This window comes from Artemia sp. Qi Xiang Cuo, chromosome 14 (genome assembly GCF_049724085.1).
Source record: "Artemia sp. Qi Xiang Cuo chromosome 14, ASM4972408v1, whole genome shotgun sequence".
NCBI classification, from domain to species: domain Eukaryota; kingdom Metazoa; phylum Arthropoda; class Branchiopoda; order Anostraca; family Artemiidae; genus Artemia; species Artemia sp. Qi Xiang Cuo.
In genome coordinates, this window is record NC_142807.1 from 14244959 (window position 1) to 14267329 (window position 22371).

At 34.6% G+C, this 22371-nt stretch overlaps 1 protein-coding gene across 1 annotated transcript in view; it reads left to right on the top strand.

Annotated features, from left to right (window-relative positions):
- mgl (low-density lipoprotein receptor-related protein megalin) overlaps positions 1–22371 on the top strand; it is a 139259-nt gene that overhangs the window by 90416 nt on the left and 26472 nt on the right. Inside the window, exons 28-33 of the mRNA XM_089100831.1 lie at positions 2161–2384; positions 4875–5074; positions 7809–8650; positions 11289–11988; positions 16856–17075; positions 17846–17973. Coding sequence (XP_088956957.1) covers positions 2161–2384; positions 4875–5074; positions 7809–8650; positions 11289–11988; positions 16856–17075; positions 17846–17973 — 2314 coding nt within the window. The remainder of the gene's footprint in view (positions 1–2160; positions 2385–4874; positions 5075–7808; positions 8651–11288; positions 11989–16855; positions 17076–17845; positions 17974–22371) is intronic.

A 22371-nucleotide genomic window follows, 5' to 3' on the forward strand; every position in this document is an offset into this window, starting at 1 on the left:
TTGAAACGTGTTATAGTGACCTAGGATTTTTCCAGGGGCATTTAAAACATAAAAAGTAGTATTTTTCAGCCATTCTTCTTATATTTTTATAGTTGCAGCAGTAGCTGCTACCTAGTAAAAAGTTGTACAGCCCACAGTAACCAAAAGTTTAAAAGTCTGTTTGCAAAACCTTGCTTTTGAGGAAAATTTCTCACTTAAGATGATTCATAAATAATAACTATTATATAGGGTTAACTAAGAGTAAAGATTTATTGCAAAAACAGATTTTCGAGGATTTTGAAAAAAGAGCTTGCAACCCCACAAAGGGCATAGCTGTAAAAAGCCCCGTTCGTTTAATAAACCTGAAATTTAATTATTGTGTTCAATTAGTTGACTATATTTGTTATTTGGGGTTACCTTTCTTGTGTTGTCTGGAGCAAACACAAAGAAGATGTGACATAATATAGTCAATTGTGTATTTCTCTGTGGAGCCCTGGTAGGAGCACTACCAGGGCTCCACACTTGGTCACTTGGGATCACTTGTGACCACAGTGTGTTCAGATCACAGTGTGACTATCACTGGTCACGCTGATCACTTGGGAATAACTCGTTAGATTTGAGGTGTTTTTACTTTTGAGCTTATGATGGCTTACATTTGTTGCATGTCTATCGAGCCTTATTTTTGGTTGATTGTGTTTGGCTGTACTGTTTTTCCTAGTGATTGGCTAGGTGAGTAGGGTCAAGGCCTCGTTCAAGTGCGAATAATTACCATTATAGTTAACATTATAGTATGTGACTAAGACTGTATTTGAAGTTTGCAAAAATATTTAATTTTTATGTTTTTTTATCCATTTCTGTGGTTAAGGCTAGTTAATCTAATTCGAGTTCAAACATTTTACTGACATAGAAATTTGAAGCGTATAAAGAAAAAATTATTTATAAATAGGTCAGGTACAATAAAGACAAAATGTAAATATAATCACTGGCCAATATGCATAACCTAAATAACCCTTATAGTACTTTACTGCAATTCATACAAAATGGCAAACTTTAACGTAACAGGAGAAAAAAAAAAATCAAACATCTATAAAATTAGAAAACTCCAGAAAAGAGGTTATGAGAAGAGAAATAAACTACTTATGCATTTTTTTTAGGACTTTTTTTTGCAATTTAATTTGAGCATGATTCTTATTAACTATACAGTTCTAACTTGTGAGGTTGTCAAGAATAAATCAAGAAAAATTAGGAACGGACCAAGGATCTCTGGTCGGGCGTCTAGACTAAAGCGTATTTGAGATTTTAGACTATTATTCTGAAAAAGGAAGTGGAGAAAGCAGTAACCTAGATGTCTAGTATATTTGTACTAATTTACTTTTTAACCCTTGTCTTAGCTATCATAATGGCTTCACTTAACTTGGTGTCACGGGAAGGTGCTTTCTTTTCTCGTTTCGAGCAATTTTTTGAAACTAAGAAAAAAGAGACATATAAGTAACAATTGTAGGCATCTTAATTGGTGTAATAGCATATATTAATTGCCAAATAACAACAGTAAAAATCCTTCATCATAGGTCAATAACATGAATAAGGTAAATAGGGCTAATAACTCTAAAGTAGAAAACTGTTTTATGTATCTCATGTATCTTAGTCTTGAAGCAATGCCCGGTCGTATGTTCAGAATTGTTATTGGTTCAAAAATCTACTCTCTGAAATTCGTCCATACGCCTCCTAATGTTTAATTAAACCCTTATTATGCCTTATTACACCTTATTACTTCTATGTGCAAGTATGTGCCCAATAAAAGAGTCATGCATACTCCTGCCATTTACCCGTACAGCCCCAGCCATTTAAACATTTGCCTCTCAATTACTTGAACTATCTGTCTTGGCTTTTCTCTGTCCACAATTAGCCATGTCTTGATGCAACCATATGCAACCTACTGCAAAATACTTCAATTCACCCTTTACGGGTTCAATTCACTATTTTCAATTGCTTCTATTACACCCTATACGCATTATTAAACATTGGTATATTCTCATATCATTCTTTCGCACTTATATTATTATACCATTATTTTACTCTTATAACACGTTATTGCACCATTATAACCGTTATTACACCAATTAATACAGGTTATTAGATGACAGAAGTTTGAACATTTTATGAAAATTTTGAATTTGGTAGGTTTGTGACCATGACAACGACTGTGGTGATGGCTCTGATGAAGGACTTGAGTGTAATGGGCGTTACAAAGATTGCAGTGAAGAGGATTTTACGTGTCACAATGCTAAGTGTATCACTATGAAGTACAGATGTGATGGAGAGGATGACTGTGGTGACCGCTCTGATGAAGAGAATTGTGATGCTACAACAACCGAAGCACCATCTTGTCCAGGTGGACAGTTCAGGTACTACATCTGTATGAATCGATTATAAAATATTAATGATAAAATAGAATTGATAATAAAATGATAATAAAATTGATCAAATTAATAATAGATAATAAAATTGATTCCGCATGAACCCATAATAGAATAAATTGCGAATAATATAAATAAAATATATTCTGTAATTTTGAATTTTATATATTTATTTTAAAAGATTATTTTAGTTTTTGCGATATAAAAAAATGTACAAACCATGGTCAAGCAAAAATCATGATGAACATACACAAATGATTGAATTGATTTATGTCATCATTGGTTTAAGGTCCATGATAAATAGCTATTGAAAATCAAAAACGCCTAAAAAGTCGTTTTTCGAAATCTAATCTTGGAAATTTTTTTTTTTATTTAAAAAAAAATTAAAGATAGCCCAAAAAAGGTGTTTTCAAAATCCAGGGAATTAATTTCCTTTTTCTGACCCCCCCCCCCCCCACAAACACACACACACACAATTGACGTCTCTGTTAGATATTCAAAAGCTGTTGATTCAGCTCTTATGTCAAGATAGAACCACAGTTGACTTTTTTGTCAACCGTGACAAAAAAAAAATATTCATAAACCATTTTTGGGGGGGAGGGGATACGCGTAATTTGGGGGGGAGGGGTCTATGGTTTGATACGCTCAACAAGTCTAATTTAAAACTAAAATTCAATCATTATAACCTGCATTTAAAAAAAAATTCTGAACAAGCTTTTATTTGTAACTAAATAATTTTAATACATTTTTTAGCATTAAAAAAAATTATTACGTTTAAACTCTTAATTTTGTTTAAAATTAAATTAATTTTAATTTAAGTATCGTTTAATTATGATTAACTAATTTTCAATTGTCGTTTCCCCACGTCCCGTTCTACTGTAAAGGAAGTCAACATCGGAAGCAACCGAGTAGATGTGGTTGAAGACTTCACTTACCTGGGATCTATTCTGTCGAATGATGGCTTGATCACAAAAGAGCTTACATCTCGAATTGCCAAAGCTTCAGCACTTGTTGGGAGGCTTAGCAGCATCTGACGAAAGCCAAACATAAGCCGCTTTACCAAAATGCGCATCTACAATGCGTCAGTCAGCACCGTCCTGCTGTATGGAGTGGAGACGTGGCCAGCTGCCAAATCTATTCTCAGCGCCGTTAATATGACTCAGACGAAACATCTCCGAACAATTGAAAGAGTTCACTGGACTGACTTCGTTAGCAACCAGACTCTCCTGTCACGTACGGCTCAAACTCTTTTCTCGACGCAGCTCGCCCAGCGTACTGTTCAGTGGTACGGCCACCTCCTTTGCATGCCACGCGACGCCCCAGCACGGGTCGCATTCGACTTCGACCCCACCCTACACGGATGGAAGCGATCCAGAGGACGCCCACCCACTAGGTGGAAGGACAACGCCGATGAATTCCTCACCCAAGCCCACATCCCGATGGAAGAACCTGCGAGCCTGGCAAGCGATAGGTCAACCTGAAGGTGCCTAGTCTCATCGTTCTCTACGCCGAACCCTCGGCATGAGCCTTAAGTCAATTCAAGTTTTTAATATGACTTAGTTTTGCCATGAATGATTTTCTTTTGCGAAAATTTTATCAGAAACCCGTCTTACTCGAACAAATTGTGTTTCTATTATACCTATAACTAAGAACGTTATTTTTTACCATGTAATATTTTAGATACCAATTTACCTTATAACAGGATAAGGTGGGCCTTACCTTATGATTTTTGTAATATACTAACTTTCCTTGTAATGAGGTGACCAAAAAATTTGCCTTTGATTTCCTTTTTCTGATATCATTATGGATCTCATACTTAGGCTATTTACCTTTAACATTTTTGTTTCTCAGTGCCATAATGATAAAGATCAAATAAAATGAAAAAATTAAAATGTAAAAAACATGACACAGAATACCTGAGAAGTGTATAGTGTATTCCCTTTTATTAGAAGGAACAATTTATTATATGGAACATTTAATTTTTAGTCAACTTTGACAATATTGATGAATTATTAATTCACATTTTAATATTAATGAATTTTTTATTTAACGTTGAACTAATATTTCAAAGTGACGAAAAAATACTAATAGATAACAGTTAATACTTAGAATATTTTTTTTAATAAAAGAAAATCATTATTAGGACAGCTAGAGAGGGGTAGCAGCTTAAGGGTTTTATTATTATTACTAGGCGCTTGAACCCCCCTCGAAATATCATCTATTTATCTCACAACTGCTTTTAACTTTTATGTTAATCAGCTTTTATTCATTATTTGCAAGCTCCTACCTCTCTCTCCCTTGCTCCCAAAAAATCCAATATTTTTATGAATGGTTTTTTATTTTGACAAAATTTAATCATATAATTAGCAGAATTTTACTTTTAAAACCAATGATAGTTATTTCCTCTTATTTAGCTTGTTTATTTCGGACAATGATTACCTTTTAAATCAAGCGTCAATATGATTCACATATTTCTAGGTGTAACAACGGTCAATGTATAGACTTCGAACTAGTTTGTAACAAACAGCCGGACTGTTCTGACGAATCAGATGAACCAAAATCTTGTCACATTGACGAATGTTTAGACGTATCCACAAATCAATGCGCGCACAAGTGTATTAATACCCTAACAAGCTTCAAGTGTGAATGTAATGAAGGATTCAAACTTATGGCTGATGGTAAGTTTTATCCTCCATCCCCCAAAAACAGCCTAGCCCTCTTGAAATAGAATGCTGAGGGGGAGAGGGTGCTACTAAAAAAAACAGAAGGTAATTTCTTAATCCACATTGACCTGTCATAATATAAAGAAGAAACGATCAGAAATGTTCTTTTTTTACGGTTGAAAGAAAACGCTGAAAAAAGACAACGAATACTTCGAAAGGACAGCCGCCTCTCTTTTTCAGCACGAACAAAAAATATTTAAGGAAAATGCCGAAAAGAGGGAAAAAATACAAAAACAAACGCGGAGAGTCAATGTGAAAAAGCAAACCAATATAAACCAATGAAAAACCAAAAGTAAAAGATGAATAAAATTCAGTAAAAGCTAAAAGTGAAAATGAATAAAATTCAGTTAAAGCCAAAATTAGAAGAATAAAAACCAAATACCTCCAAAAATTCTTGAACTGCCATTGAGTGATTCTAGCGAACGACGCTCGCTGGTATCGATTTTACTCATCTATATTCATCTGTTGATTTTGATTTTTTCTTTGCCCTCTTTTTGACATTTTCCTTAAATATTCTTTTGTTCGACCTGTTTCGAAAAGTTGTCCTTTCGAAGTATTCATTTTGTGTTTATCAGTACTTTCGTTTGAGCCCATTTTTAATCATTTCTTCTTTATAATAGAAAACAGAATGAAAGGGGAGGATTTCGTGGAATGAATAAAACAAATTATCTCTTTTTCCTTTCCTGACGGTTTTAGTAAGTAACCATCCAACTAGTGTTATGTGATAAATGGAGGTAATATCACGTAGATGCATCAACATGGACACATGAAGGTAAATCAACATTATTTGGTGATTCTCTTGAACGGCAAAGTTAGCCCCAATTTAAAGCAAATGTATAAAAATATATAAAATATAAATATAAAAACATAAAAATATTTGTGTATTTTGAAATAGATATAACCGATATTTGTAAACGAAATTTTCAAACTAGGCTCATGATTTTACTTGGCAAAACTAGATGGTGTTGATTGTTGTTTCTTTTCTCAGAGACGAACAGTTTCCCATCTTTTAGTTTACCTTCTTGAACTGAGTTGCTTACAAATTCTCTGCGTATAGCCTTCCATAGGAGCTTTAAGGTAGATGCGTTGAGTTTAACGCATGCGCATAAGATCAACACCATGGCAAACTGTACAGCCTGCAAATATTTTAAAAATATTAGCGTATATTGAAAGAAGAAATGCAATGCAGAATTAGGAGGGAACTGTAAAGGTGAAAAGGGTAGCAAGTTAGATTAAAAAGGGAGGGGTAGTAAGGGTTGAAGGGAGAGGAGAGGCCTCACTTGAAGAGCAAAGTCGATCCTTTCCAAACTTTACTTGAATGGTTTGCATGTAGCGTTGAGCCAGATTCTTGAAGTAGCCTTGAAGTAGATTCTTGAGCCAGATTCTTGAAGTAGATTTTAGCGTTGTGGATCTGACCGCCTCCTTGGCATATATTTGGAAAATATTAGCCTATATGAAAAAGAAACATTGAGTGTAGAACAAGGGGGAAACTGTAGAGGAGAATGGGTCAAAAGTAGAACAAAAATGGGAGGGATAAAAATGTAAAAAGTGGAGAGGCCTTACTTAAAGAAGTGACTTATCTGTCACCTCTTGATTAACCTGGATAGGTGACTTGCCAAATATTAATGTACTTAAGATAAGCATTCTGACTATATATTAATTAAGCAATTGATCAGTTATTCATTAAGTGATTAATTATAATTTATATTACATAATGATCCTGACTCTATTCCTCACTGGTACGTTTACAATGATCATTCAGAGAAGTTCTGATCACTGATTGAATCATTACTGAATAATCATATACTGCCATACCCAAAAATGAATTGCTTAGTTTACAATTTTGGGGGGAATTTCTTAGCTCATCCAATTCGTAAAATATCCTCATGTCCATTATACCAACTTGAAGCCAATTATGGCAATATGTGCAATTTTTGAAAATTTTTAACAATAACTATTTTCCCTAAAATTGGGGCAATGCGAGATACGCCCTTTAGTTTTGGGTATGACAATATAAGGTTACATATGACAATGTATTTTATATTTTCAATTACTTTTCTGTAAAAGAAAATTTCTGACTGATTAAAGATAAGTAAACAAGATACCTACCATTGATCAGATGAAACCTCATGACAGATGATCAGATGACACATTTTAAAAGATTTGGTAACGACTATTTTCAAAATTTGGTATTAAAATTAATACCAGTTTAATTAAAATTTTAATTAAATTAAACGTAATTAATTTTAATTAATCGTTGAATTTGACTATCTTTATTTGGTGCTTAGATATAGAAACCAAAAAAAAAGAAAAAAAATGAAAAAACAGTCTTTTCCTTCTTTTTTTATAGATACAGGAATTTGTTTAAAAAGACATTAGCTTGATGTGCGGAGTTGTATAAGTGTCATGTGTTATGCGTCATCTGGTCAGATGATTTGATACTTACCATATTTCAAATGTATCTTGTAGATATTTTGACTGCGACTTTATGACTGACTAAAGAGAAGCACACAATACTTCAATGCAGCTTGTGATCATTCAATACACCTTGTGCTGCAAAAGGTTCTATTTTGACTGCAATTCTATGACTGATTAGAGAGAAGTACACACAGTACTTAATTGCAGCTTATAATCATTCAATGCAGCTTGTGAACTTCTGATTTATCAGATTAATTTTTCCGTTTTTTAGGTAAAGCCTGTGAAGACATTAATGAATGCGTAGAAACTCCGTGGGTATGTTCTCAGCGTTGCCATAATCTACCCGGATCTTACGCCTGCAAGTGTGACGAACGCTTCTATGAGCGTGAAGGAGACGGACGTACTTGCAAACGCAAAGATCTGTCAATAAAACCATGGTTGCTGTTCACCAATAAATATTACGTCAGAAACATGTCTCTAGATGCATCGGAATACTACGTTGCTCACGAGAATCTTCAGAACGTTGTCGCTCTTGATTTTGACGTTAAAGAGCAACGTCTTTATTTTGCTGATGTTAGTGCCAAAACTATCTACCGTTCTTTCATCAACGGTAGTGGTGAAAAAGAAGCTATCATCAGACACGACACTCTTGGCTTAGAAGGTATAGCAGTTGACTGGGTTGGCCGTAAAATTTACTGGCTTGACCGTCATTCGCGTCGACTTGAAGTTGCAGAACTTGATGGAAGAAACCGAAAGATCCTTTACTCGAAAGATGTCACCGACCCTCGAGCTATTGTCGTACATCCCGCAAAGGGATGGCTGTTCTACTCAACATGGCAGCTTCAAGCATATATTGGAAGAGTTGGCCTTGATGGCTCAAACTTCACTCGTATTGCTAGTTACGAAAACAACCTAGCTTGGCCTAATGCCTTGACAATTGACTATTTTACGGACAGACTATACTGGGCTGATGCTCATTTGGATTATATTGCATTTTCAGACTTGGATGGAAGAAATAGACGAATTGTTACTAAAGATGTTATGCATGTTCCACATGTGTTTGCGCTGAGTATCTTTGATGATGAAGTCTACTGGTCTGATTGGAACACCAAAGTAAGTAATGAAGTGCCTCTTTATGGAATGTCGCAAACTTATAAATATGTTTTAAAATTTAATTTTACGATTAATTTAATTGTGACAATTAATTAAAATGTATAACATTAATAATTAATAACAATTAATTAAGTTATTTCAGTTAATAACAATAATAATTAATATAGATTAATTAATTAACAATTACCTAATCAACTAATAATTGAAAAAAAATCATAACAATAAACAATAATAACAATTGATTTTACAATTATTAATTTAATTGTATTTTAATTCAAAAATTTATTTAATTTAATTGAATTTTTTATAGTGGAATTATAATTATAGTTAACTTTAATTTTTGCAACATCTTTAAAGCAAGTAATTGTAAAAATTAATATCTTCCACAAAGCTGCGAGACCCCCCCCCCTCCGTTAAACTGTCTTATGCTTATACATAAAATTAAACTTACGTATTTTTTGGATCATAAAGATTTGAGACTCAAGACCCTATGATAGAATATAACGCATATTGAAGTGCCATAATATTGGTCTTGATGAGCCCCCTGAAAAAAGAGAGAAAATAGTTACTAATTTGACTTATACTAATAGTACATAAGCCCTTTTCTGATTTGAATAATGAAACGGGATTGAAAAAGTAAAACAACAAAACAGGGTGACTCCAAAAGAATATAGAAAAATAAAAAAAAATATCGTAACAGTGCGGGGGGGGGGGGGTCTGGGGGGACTGACACGGGATTCAACATGGGTTTGTTCTGGGTATCTTTGATGATCAACTCTCTTGATCAGAATAGAATATCAAATTCAGTAAATACTCATCAACTTCTGATGTCATTTTGTTATCTAAAGCTATTTATGGGAGTAGAGTCATTTGTGCTTGGGTGCAGGGGTGTAATTTGCTATGGGGAAGGGGGAAGTAACTGCCCCTCCCAGACCTCCACTTCCTCCCCCCTCCAGACCTTAGTTTGCCCATCCCCATCTGAAATTTAGTTTCTTCAAAAATCTTGTGAAAGCTAAGATAAGCCTTGCATAATCCAAGCATCCACAAAAACGCGTCAGTTTTCTTTAGCATATATTTTTCTTTATGGTACTATGTGGCTCATTTTTATGCTTTCACTGTCATTTTCGCTTGATTTGGGGAAATTGGCTCCAATTCCCCCCCCCCCCCCGGATTTTGATGAAATTACCCCACTGCTTGAATGACACATAACACATTAAAATCAAAGGCAAATAATATGGATTTAGACTTATAATTATTCAAATTATTTCGAAAAAATATTTGGATTCTGCCTAAATACAGACATTTTATATAAATAAGAAGTAACAATATTTATATAATAAAAGTGTTTATCATAATCTAAAAAAATAATGATATGACCTCGCAAGGAGAGGGGGGGTGAGGATAAAAAAATAATGAAACAGGCTAATTATCCAAAAAGTGTCTGGGAACTCAGGGGAAAACTATAAAAACTTTAAAATTCGGGGGTGGGGGGGGGGACAAGGAGCTTCACATCGGTTTGACTAAGTATCTTTGAGGACAAAGAACAATTACCATGATTTGAAAGTCAATGTAAGCAATGAATTATTGTCTGAATTTCATGTCAATTTTTTGTCAACACTTTTCATGTTTATAATACGGCTCTACACCTTAAATTAATTAAAATAACTAAATGAAAATTAAATTAATCAAATTGAAAATTTAATTAAAAGAATTCAAATTAATTCTTTCAAATTAATTAAAAGAAAACGTCTAAATTAATAATATTTCATGTAATAAAAAGAAAGTTGCAATTATTTTGAATTGACATGTTGTTACATTAACAAATAATTACAATTTGATCTTATTTATTGATATTACAATAGTTGACAATCATTGTCCGAATAGTACATGCATTTCTTTAGTTGACAAGTCATATGTGCTTGTTTTTTTTTTTTTTTTTTTTTTTTTTTTTTTTTTTTTTTTTTTTTTTTAGGGAGAGGAGGGCAATTGAAACGAAAATATGTTAATAACGGGTAGATTCTCTTAATAAAACAGTAAAAAGTATTCATTGTTTACATGTAAGTACACAATGAAAATAATACAGGGGGGAGGGGCAAGTTTGAAAAATCACCAAAAAGTGTGAACTATGTGAAAATATAGGAAAATAAGAGACAAATTAAAAAAAAAATAATGTTTGAGGCGTAATTACGGTTCCGAAGACCCCCCCCCCCTGTGAACTTACTTGTTTGGTCGCGAAGTAATTTTTTAATATGGCAAAAGTTTCATAAATGAATAAAAGAACATTATTTGTTGACCTCGTTTGAAGCCATTTTAGTTTCGCAGCGTATATTGGTTGATTTATTCGTCATCATCTCTGTTGAGATTCTTGTGAAAAAAAAACATAGTCTGATTGGAACTAATTAGAAACTTTTAATTAAACTAGAAGGAAGCCCCCCCCCCCCATCCCTTCATGTACTTTTCTGTTTCATACTTTACAAATTTGCTATTTATTGATATTACAATGTGTTTATATTTTTTACATTTTAGTTAATTTAATGCATAATAATTATATTGTATAACTATATATTGTAATTTTTTTTTACTTTTTTATCTATAATTTAGCCATTTGTTAGTTTTTTATTTAATTATCCTTTTTTAGTCCCTGAGCCGAGCTAACAAATTCAATGGCAGTGAATACCAGGTTATTCGAAACACAACTCATCGTCCCTTTGACATTCATATCTACCACCCTCTAAGACAACTACCCATGGACAATCCTTGTGGCACCAATAACGGTGGCTGTGAGTCTCTCTGCCTTATTTCTCCTCGCAAAGATGGAAAGATTGGATTTAAGTGCGCATGCCCCATCAACTTCTATCTTGCATCCGACGGAAAAGGCTGCATTGCCAACTGTACTGCTGCCCAACACCGCTGTGGCGGACCAGAAAACCGGTGTATACCCAACTATTGGAAATGCGACGGGGAGAAAGACTGTCGTGATGGTTCGGATGAACCGTCGACTTGTCCACCTCGAAAATGCAAGCATGCCTTGTTCCAATGCCGGAATGGAAATTGTACGCAGCCCACAACTCTTTGCGATGGTATTGATGATTGTGGTGATAGAAGCGATGAAGAAAATTGTGATTTTGAATGTCCAGAGGGTGAATTCAAATGTAATACCACTGGAAAATGTATCTTGGCTACTTGGAAGTGTGATGGTGATAATGACTGCCGTGATGGAAGTGATGAAGATCCCAAAATATGCCATAATAGAGAGTGCGACCCTGTACGAGAATTCACGTGCAAGAATGGACGTTGCATCCAGAAGTCTTTCTATTGTGATACCGATAATGATTGTGGTGAGTAATGTTTGACTTTAGTCAGAAGTTTTTGAACTAAATTTAATATAGATATGTATATTCAAAGCTGTATCTAGGGGGGTTGGGGGGTGTGACCCTCCCCCCCCCCCCGAAATGTTTTTCTGACTCGCAGAAACGTAACAAAAATGAATATAAACAAATTTTGAATGGGTTTTTTAAAGTTTTTTTTTTTTAATTCCCCCCCCCCAAAGCTGTATCTAGGGGGGTAGGGGGTTTGACCCCCCCCCCTCACCCTAAATGTTTGTATGACTCGTAAAAACGTAACAAAAATGAATATGAACAAATTTTTGATGTGTTTTTAGAGTTTTTTTTTGTAAATTCCCCCCCCCCCCCAAAAAAAAAAATCCTGGATACGGCCCTGTGTATACTTATGATCCGTAATATCGTAGCACACTTAAGAAAAAGCGTTTGCATGTATCTGTTCCCAGGTGCCTCAGTTTAAATATTAAGGTGGATGAAATATGCTAAAACAACAAATGTGCAGAAATCCAGATTAGTCAGATTACCTACAAAAAAGCACCCCACACTGAGTACTTGAAGAAAAGCTTCTTGAGACGCTGTGCCTTCGCTCAGGATCACCTCTCAAGGGAGATGATCCTTGACGACCTGTTAAAACGAAGATCAGCCAATACAACTCGAGTGAAAAAACCTTGGTGAATGGCTGAAGAGTGGCCCTAAGCGTATAGCGGCCTGGTTTCTTAAAATTTTCAAAAAAATTGAAATATATCCAAACGTTCCAACTGGCTGCTGTATTTGGTAATAGTAACTCTTCTCAAGAATGAAATGACCAGTATTTGTGACTGTAAACAGAACACTTGGGTGTATTAAATAAAAAAAACAAGTTTTTTTAACTGAAAGTAAGGAACGACGTTAAAACTTAAAACGAACAGAAATTATTCCGTATATGAAAGGGGATGTCCCCTCCTAACGCCTCCCTCTTTACACTAAATTGTTTTATTTCTTAAAAAAAATAGAGTTGTGAGAAAGTCAAACTTTAGTGTAAAGAGAGAGGCGTTAAGTAGGAGTCGCCCCTTTCATATACGGAATAATTTCTGTTCGTTTTAAGTTTTAACGTCGTTCCTTACTTTCAGTTAAGAAAAAACTTGTTTTTTTTATTTAATTTTGGAACGTTTTTGAATTAATGAAGGTTTTTATTTTGGCTCACCGTACATGAATAATTAACAACAAAATTTGCATATTAATTTTACTTTTATTTGGTTAAATGGCTTTCTCGACACTTGTTTAATTTTATTTACAAACGTTTTTATTAGTAATATTTATACGTAACTAACGAATTAACTTACGTAACGAAATTCTATATTCATATATTTTTAATATGTATATTAGGGGGTTTGCCCCCTAGTCAATACCTTGCTCTTTAATCTAAAATTGAATTTTGTTCCAATTCTTTAATCACAAAGGCCGTTAATTAGAATAAATAGCTCTTATGAAAGTACTAAAAAATCTTTGGCTTAAAGAGCGAGGTATTGACTAGGGGGTGAACCCAATCATGTACGTAATAATTTCTGTTCGTTTTAAGTTTTGATGTTGCTCCTTACTTTCAGTTGAAAAACTTGTTTTTTTTATTTAATTTCTGATCTTTTTCTTTAATAATGCTGGGAAATCCGGCGGCCCCTTCATAGCAATGTCCCTTCCCCCATGAAAGCTTCCTTCATGGAAAGATCCTCCCATATAACCCCCGACCCCCCCCCCCCCGCCTACCAGAAAAATCCCCCCTGAAAACGTCTGTGTACTTCCCAGTAACCAATACTATATGTAAACATTGGGTAAAATTCATAACTTTCAGCCCTCCCCTCGGGGACTTCGGTGGATTAAGTCATCCTAAAAGACATAGTTATCATATTTCCGACCACGCTGAACAAAATGGCTATCTCAAAATTTTGATCGAGTGACTTTGGGAAAAAAATGAGCGTGGGGCCTAGTTGCCCTCCATTTTTTTTTGTCACTTACGCTAGAACTTTTAATTTTCGTTCCAATAAGCCCTCCCACGATACTCTAGGACCACTGGGTCGATACGATCACCCCTGGAAAAAAAAGTAAATAAATAAATAAATAAAAATAAACACGCATCCGTGATCTTTCTTCTGGCAAAAAATGCAAAATTCCACATTTTTGTAGATAGGTGCTTGAAACCTCTACAGTAGGGTTCTCTTATACGCTGAATATGATGGTGGGATTTTCATTAAGGTTCTATAACTTTTAGGGGGTCTTTCCTCTTTTTTTCTAAAATAAGCCAAATTTTCTCAGGTGCGTAACTTTTGATGGGTAAGACTTATATATTTGAAATCAGCATTAAAATCTGATTCTTTTGATGTATCTATCGGTATCAAAATTCCGTTTTTTAGAGTTTCGGTTACCATTGAGCCGGGTCGCTCCTTACTTACAGTTCGTTACCACGAACTGTTTGATTTAAACAACGCCCAGCTCGTGTCTTCCGAGTTCATATTTGGGGGATCTTTGAAGTCCTAGAAAGCAATGATGTATGCTAGGGATATTGCTTGTTGAGCTTCTAGGATACCAGACTTTTTCCTTTGAACTGTTTTAGTAGTTTTGTATTCACTTTGGTTCCAATAAATTTATCAATCAAGCCACATAAGCAGACTCTACACAATATTTTGATTTCTGAATTGTGGGGGAGGGGTTTCAAAAACATGAACAGTTTTTTTTATAAAGTAACCGATATGTGTGAATTGGAAAGGACACATTCTCCCTTGGATACTGTCTTTCCCACACCTTAACCATTAGGTAAAGATTCCAATTGTCGCTCAGTGTTTTCTACATATTATATCTTGTTCAACATGTAATTATTTACGTTTAGATTTCACGTTATGGTGTGTTTTTTTATCTTTTTCCGATAATAAAGAATTAACTTAAAAATTAAAGATAGGCGGAGATGGATTCAAGAACAGAAAAAAAGGGGTAATCTATGCGGACAATATTGTAAGTAATTGTTTCGCAGTAAATATTATCTAGATATCTATTTAAATATTTGCATGTCTATTAATTTACATACGTGAATTAAATATTTCATTAACACATTAATACATTAATTAAAATTTGTATACATGTGTTTACATTACAAATTCATATAGCAAGCCAAATGCCCCTAAAATTCACAAAAGTTGCACAATTCTCTTCTCTGGACGCTTCTAACATATTACTTTAACATATAAATTTTTGATTGAAAAGTACTGTTACTTATTTAATTTGATATTTAATTTAGGGCCCTCTTTGGGTTAGATTGCCATAAGTCCAACCGTTTTCTGAAATGTGGTCTCGTCATTTTTACCAATGTTGTCGTAATTCTTTTTTTCCTATACTTTGAAGTCGTTACATGCGTGCCTAGAATGTGTTTTTTTTCTGGGGGATTGAGTCCAACAGATCAGTCTCTTTTGGAGACTTTCCTCCTAATGTATGCATATTTGGTTCACCAAAGCTACTGTTCTCTCCTTATGTTCTTTAGGTCCTGAACACCATCCCCCCAACCTATGCATCAAATCTCTTGTAAATGCTATTACTACTAACAACTCACCTCAACACCAAACCGCTTGAGGCCAACACAGCTACGCACGCTCCTCCATCCCAATTTATTCAAAGCCTCCGTCTTTACACACGTCTAGAAAGTTCCCATCTCCCTTAAATCTTTCCTTGCGACATCCTCCAACCCCAACCGACGAAAACCTGATTTCCGTTTTGACCTAGACGGTTGGCCAAAAAAGGTAATCTTTGTCAACATGTCATTCTTCAACCGCAGAACGTGCCCTAGCCATCTAAACCTTTCTCTTATTATAGTCCTAGAAAGTGGGTAAATACGTATCTTGTAAATACGTATCATATTTTCCTACCATTTCATTACAGCTTGTCTGTTTAAAGGGAAATTAGAGTGGGGGGGGGGGAGTGTGCTTTTTTGCATTCTTTTGATTATCGGTGAATGCTTTTGGCACACCCTATTTTCCAATTATCACTTATAAAAAATTAAACAAGAAAAACGGGTTTTAATTTCTATAAAGCAGTGAATACAAAACACTTAATTAAACAAAAATACTCCGAATATTTCGGCCCCACATCTGGGAGCCTTTCTCAATGGAAAAACAAAAAAAAATTTCTTGCATCAACATAAAAACATACTAAACAAACAAGAGAAAAAATATAAGTAAATGGGAAAAAAAACTCACATATTAAATAAGCAATTTCAGTCACGGGCGTATAAACAAAATCGGCTGTTTATATTGATTAAAAAAAGCCTTCTCAAAGAATATAAATGGAAATATATTAAATAAATAATTCCATTCACTGGCGTATATACAACACCGAATTCTTATATTTATTGGAACACGACTTCTCACAGAATGTAAATAGAAATATGTTAAATAAAAAAATCCATTCACTGGCTTATAAATAAAACTAAATGCTTATATTGACAGGAACACGCCTTCTCACAGAATATAAATTCTGTGAGAATTTATTCGCCTTCTCACAGTTTTATATTCTGTGAGAAGGCGTGTTCCAATCAATATAAGCCTTCGATTTTATTTATCTGCCAGTGAATGGACTTGTTTATTTAATATGTGAGTTTTTTTTCCTATTTATTTATATTTTTTCTTTTTTTTGTTGAGTATGTTTTTTCTGTTGATGTAAGAATTTTTTTTTCCGTTGGGAAAGGCTCCCAGATGTGAGGCCGAAATAATCGGAGTATTTTTGTTTAATTAAGTGTTTTGTATTCACTGCTTTATAGAAATTAAAACCCGTTTTTCTTGTTTGATTTTTTGTAAATGGAAAAGCAGTGTGGTCTAAGAAATTATTTAATTATCACTTATTGTTTCAGGCGATAATTCCGATGAGCCTGCTTTCCTGTGTAGGCAACGGAACTGTACTGCTGGATGGCAACGCTGTCCTGGGCGCGCCAACTATAGATGTGTCCCTAAATGGCTATTCTGCGATGGTAAAGATGATTGTCGTGATGGCTCTGATGAATTACCTGAATATTGTCCTTCATGCCACCCAACTGCAGAATTCCAGTGCAAAAATAAGCGTTGCATTCCTAAGTAAGTCTTTATTTTACACAAATGTCTATATTAAATTATACTTCATGCTTCTGTATCTTCTATTATATCAAGTGATCTAGATCTCTATACATGCCCTACAATATACTCCGTATTTTATAAGTTTTCTCTATTTTACTCCATATTATACTCCTCCATACCTCTATACCTTACATAATATATTATGCCCCTCTATACGTGCCCCATAATATCCTCCGTATTTTATAAATATTCTCTATTTTACTCCATTTTATACTCCTTCATACGTCTATACCTTAAATAATGTATTATTCTCTTCTATACATGCCCTATAATATACTCCTTATTTTGTACATATTCTATAATTTACTCCATACACACTCTCTTATACTGTCCTTACCTCTATACCTAACATCATATATTATGCTCCTCAATACATGCCCTATAATATATTCTGTATTTTATAAATATTCTCTATTTTACTCAATATCTTTATATCTTATATAATATTTATTTTTCCATATCTCTATACACGCCCTATAGTATACTTCATATCCTATACATACTCTATATTGTACTGCATTCCGCTATGCATTACATAATATATTACACTCCATATTTTTATGCATGCCCCATACACACTCTGTCGCATAATCTGTCTTATACACCATATCTCCATACATACTCTATATTAAACTTATGCCCCCCCTCCCACACCCCTGCAGTGAAGAAGCTTTTGAGTGAGTGTCTCAACTCCCCTGAAATATTTTAATGTTTATTTTATATTTGTTTAGGCGCTGGATGTGTGACTTTGAGCCCGATTGTGCTGACGGCTCTGATGAAGATGAAGAACTCTGCTTAGATCAGTATAGGAACTGCTCAACCAGTGAATTTCAATGTGCTGATGGCAAATGCATACCAGGCAAGTACATTTTTTTTAACTTTTTGAGTCATTTTATTCCTTCAATATTGGATTTTTAAGTCTAATGTAAAGAAAATTTCATTTGAAAAAACAATCAAAAATTTTAATATTTTTAGGATATAGAATATTTATATTATTGAAATATTATTATTGAGGGAGATATACAAACCACTGACTTAGTGATAAATTCAGAACAACTTTTAAGATTACTTTCAGACCCCTCCCCCCCTTTCCCAGAAAAAGAAGAGAGATATGCCTTCTGGTCTTTGACATAATATTATAATTATTGTAGCAGACAGAAGCCATGAAACTTGAGTACCTTGACCTGAGAAGAAACTCGATTGCTTTAACATCAGTTTATTAAGAGTTAAAAACTACTTACCCCACTAACGGTGCACATACCTATTGGGCCCGTGGGGTACAGAATGTGGTGGGACTCTGCAGGGGTAGGGGGGGCTGTTTCCCCCTCCCCAATAATTTGGAGAAAAAAATATTATATAGCCCACATCCCTTGACTATCCGGAAATGGACCCCCCCTTGCCTCCTCTCCCCCCAATAAAAATGCTGGAGCTCCACCCCTAACACTGTATGGATAATATAGAACGTTTGGGTGCAAGACCTGAGGTAAATAAACGAAAATTTACACTGATACACCAATATTGGCCTTGCAGCACATATTTTGGCATTTCCTCTATGTAAATTTACACTGATACACCAATATTGGCCTTGCCGCACATATTTTGGCATTTCCTCTATATAAATTTACACTGATACACCAATATTGGCCTTGCAGCACATATTTTGGCATTTCCTCTATATATTAAAGTAGTTGGAGCCTTCTTAGGGTACAGAACCTTGGCTAGTTAAACAAAACTTACACATAAATATCTATTGGACCTTTTGTGGTGAAGAATGTGGCGCATGTAATTGGGGCCATGTTATGATATGGAATTTAGGCTAAATTAAAAAGATTATGCACATATAGCTATTGGGGCATTGTGGCACTGCCTGTATCTCTATCTTTAATATTCTAGGTCTGTATTAGGGTGGAATACTTAGGATTTTTAAATAAAAATGTACACCATATGCACCGAATGTGCCACTGCGGTAAAGGCTGTGGCACTATCTCTAGACAATAATGTAGTTATAATAATAATATATTGCGAAAACAGCCTTGCGCCTCTATGTAAAACAATCTTAATAATCAAATTCTTTTTCACCATAATGATTGTTAATCTTGTTCTTAAATGCATTGACTGAATCTGAGTTGACAGTGTCTGACAGTAGTGCGTTCCACTCGGAGACAATGCGGTTGCTGAGTGCCCATCTACCAACATCTCTTCTGAAACGTTCTTCGGTTAGCTTAAACTCGTGACCTCTCAGGTTATTATTCTTGAATGTTATTATCTCTTCTGGAGGGATGTTGTCGTAGTATCTGTTGCATATTTTATATACTTCAATAAGATGTCCTCTCAAAAATCAGTATGAGAGACTTGGGAGCGATAATTTTTTCAAAGGGTCTTGGTATGAAAAGTCTTTAAGTGATGGAATAAATTTAGTAGCCCTCCTTTGGATATTTTTCTATCGCATTACTGTCTTTTTGAAAAAATGGTCTGGTTGTTGTATGATCCTATTCGGTCACTCATCTCACTAACGATTTGAAGAGTTTAGAAAACAGTGTTGAGTCAGTAAGAGAGAAATTTCTTCGAATACTTCCCAAGACTTGGGATGACTTAGAGATGATTGACTTCAAGTGCTTGGTGAAAGTTATGCCACTGTCTATTGTCACTCCCAAGTCTCGAGCTTCTTCTGGTATAGGTATCTGTTGTCCTTCAAAGCAGTAGTGCCGAGAAATGTGTTTTGGGCCTAGCCGAACATGACAACTTTTTTCTGTATTCACTTCCATGCTCCATTTTTTCATCCATTCTGCTATTTTGTTTAAATCTTGCTGTAGTATTTCTGTATCTTCAAAGCTTGTTATTGCGCGAAATATTTTCGTGTCATCTGCATAAAGTAGTATCTCAGAATCTATCTTATTTGGGAGATCATTTATGTAAATATTGAATAGTAAAGGCCCCAGAACACTCCCTTGAACTACTCCACTTGTGACTTTTGTCTCATTGCTGCTAAGATATCCCTCCAGTCTCACTCGCTGAGATCTTCCCTTCAGAAAGTTGAGAACCCACTTTAGAATAGTATCGCGAACACCAATAGACTGCAGTTTTCAAAAAATTTGACTTTGTGAGACTTTATCAAAGGCTTTTCTGAGATCTAAGTATAAAATATCTACCTGCATTCCACTATCCATATTATTTTCTCCAGGTGTTTGTAGCGACAAGTAGCTGGCCTTCAGCTGATCTTTTCTTGAGAAATCCAAACTGTGCGGGTGAAATGAGGCTTCTTTCGAGTCTGTAAGGCCAGAACATAATTTGCACTTTACTGAAAAAAATATAAATGTTTTTACGTTTATAACTTTAATAAATCAAATAATATTAAGATTTCGATTACTAAATATCAGTAAATGTATATTAAAGTGACAATGCACATTCATTTATATTTTTTTCATTAAAGAGCAAATAATGTTCTGGCCTTGGGAAGGCATAGGGGTTTTGAGCCCAACTTATGTTAATTTCTGATCGTTTTGAGTTTGACTCGGTTATTTATTGTAATTTCTGCTCGTTTTGTGTTTCATTTATTTATCGATGCTGATTTGTAGTAGTTTCAAGCTTGGTAGATAATTTAGTTTTATTTTTGCTCATTTTTTGTTTAATGGAGTTCTTTACTTTTCTTTGAAAAACTTATTTTGTAGAAAACGTTCTTTTTAATTAATTTCTGTTTGTTTTATATTGACAGAGTCTTTTCAGAGAAAAAGAAAATAATAGTTTAAATATTTTCTTTTTTTTAAGACTTTATAGTTTGGCCTGCTATTTGTATGCTGGAGAAAATGTTTCAGCAATTTTTAACAACATACACCCTCTTAAAAATCTGGACACTTAATTTAATTTAGTTTCATACCGCCTCTAGTTGACCTGAAATGGAAAACTTGATACCATTCGCAAAAAAAATCTGTTTACTTTTTTTGGTAGCTTGGATACACTTATGCTATTTTGGTTTGGTTAAATATTAAGAGCAGAAGTAGCCCTGAAAGTTTGAACATAATACCCTCAGTCGTTCTTGGGATACTGCTGAGATGCCTTATTGGGAATTAGCATTAACACATTGCATTTTGATTTAATCTTAACATTTAGTTTTTAAACATAAAGTCAAATGGGAGGACGGGCGTGGGAGGGTGATTAGTTTCCCTCCAATCACTTTCGACTATTAAAAAGGGCATCAGCCCTTTCTATTTTCAATCAAATGAGCCCTTTTTGAAGTTCCTATGACAACTCCTTCGATACACAGTGCCATGGTCTAAACAACAACAACAACAAAAAAATAATACATTATATCCACATCGATCTTTACTATAAAAATGTCAAGCCTTCCAATCACTTTCAACTATTAAAAAGGGCACAAGGTCTTTTGATTTCCAATTGAATGAGCCCTTTTTGAGTTTCTACGACAACACTTCCTATAACCACCTTATATGGCCCCAGGGCATAAATTACAGCTCTTACCCTAAGGGCTGTGAGGGTGGTTGTCATCCTCTAAGACCTAATTTCCAGAACTTTTAACTACGTTACGCAAAATGGCTATCTCAAAATTTGGATTGGATGTGTTTTGGAAAATGGTAGGTCTTGGAGGGGTGTTAATCTCTCTCCAATCATTTTCAACTATTAAAAAAAGAACAAGCCCTTTCAATTTCCAATCAAATGAGCCCTTTTGAAGTTTCTACGAAAACGCTTTCAATAAAAACCTTATATGTCCCCAGGGGATAACTTACAACCCTTGCCCTGAGGGCTGGGTGGGAAGGGTTGTCATCCTCACAAACCTAATTTCCAGAACTTTCTACTACATTGAACAAAGGGCTATCTGAAAATTTTGATTGAATTTGTTTGGGGGAATGGTGGGCGTGAAAGAAGGGTTAGTTACTGTCCAATCACTTTCAACTATTAAAAAGGGCACTATCCCTCTCAATTTCCAATTGAATGAGCCCCTTTTGAAGTTTTTACGACATCTCTATCATTAGAAACCTTATATGCTCCAGGGCATAACTTACAACCTTTGCCCTGGGGACTCTCGGGGGTTTGTCATCCTTAAATATACAATTTCCAGAACTTTCAACTACATTGAACAAAATGGCTATCTCTAAACTTTGATTGGATGTGTTTGGGGAAATGGAGGGCGTGAGAGGGGGTTAATTACTCTCCACTCACTTTCGACTATTAAAAAGGGCAATTTAAATTTCCAGTCAAATGAGCCCCTTTTGAAATTTCTACAACAACTTTCTATATAAAC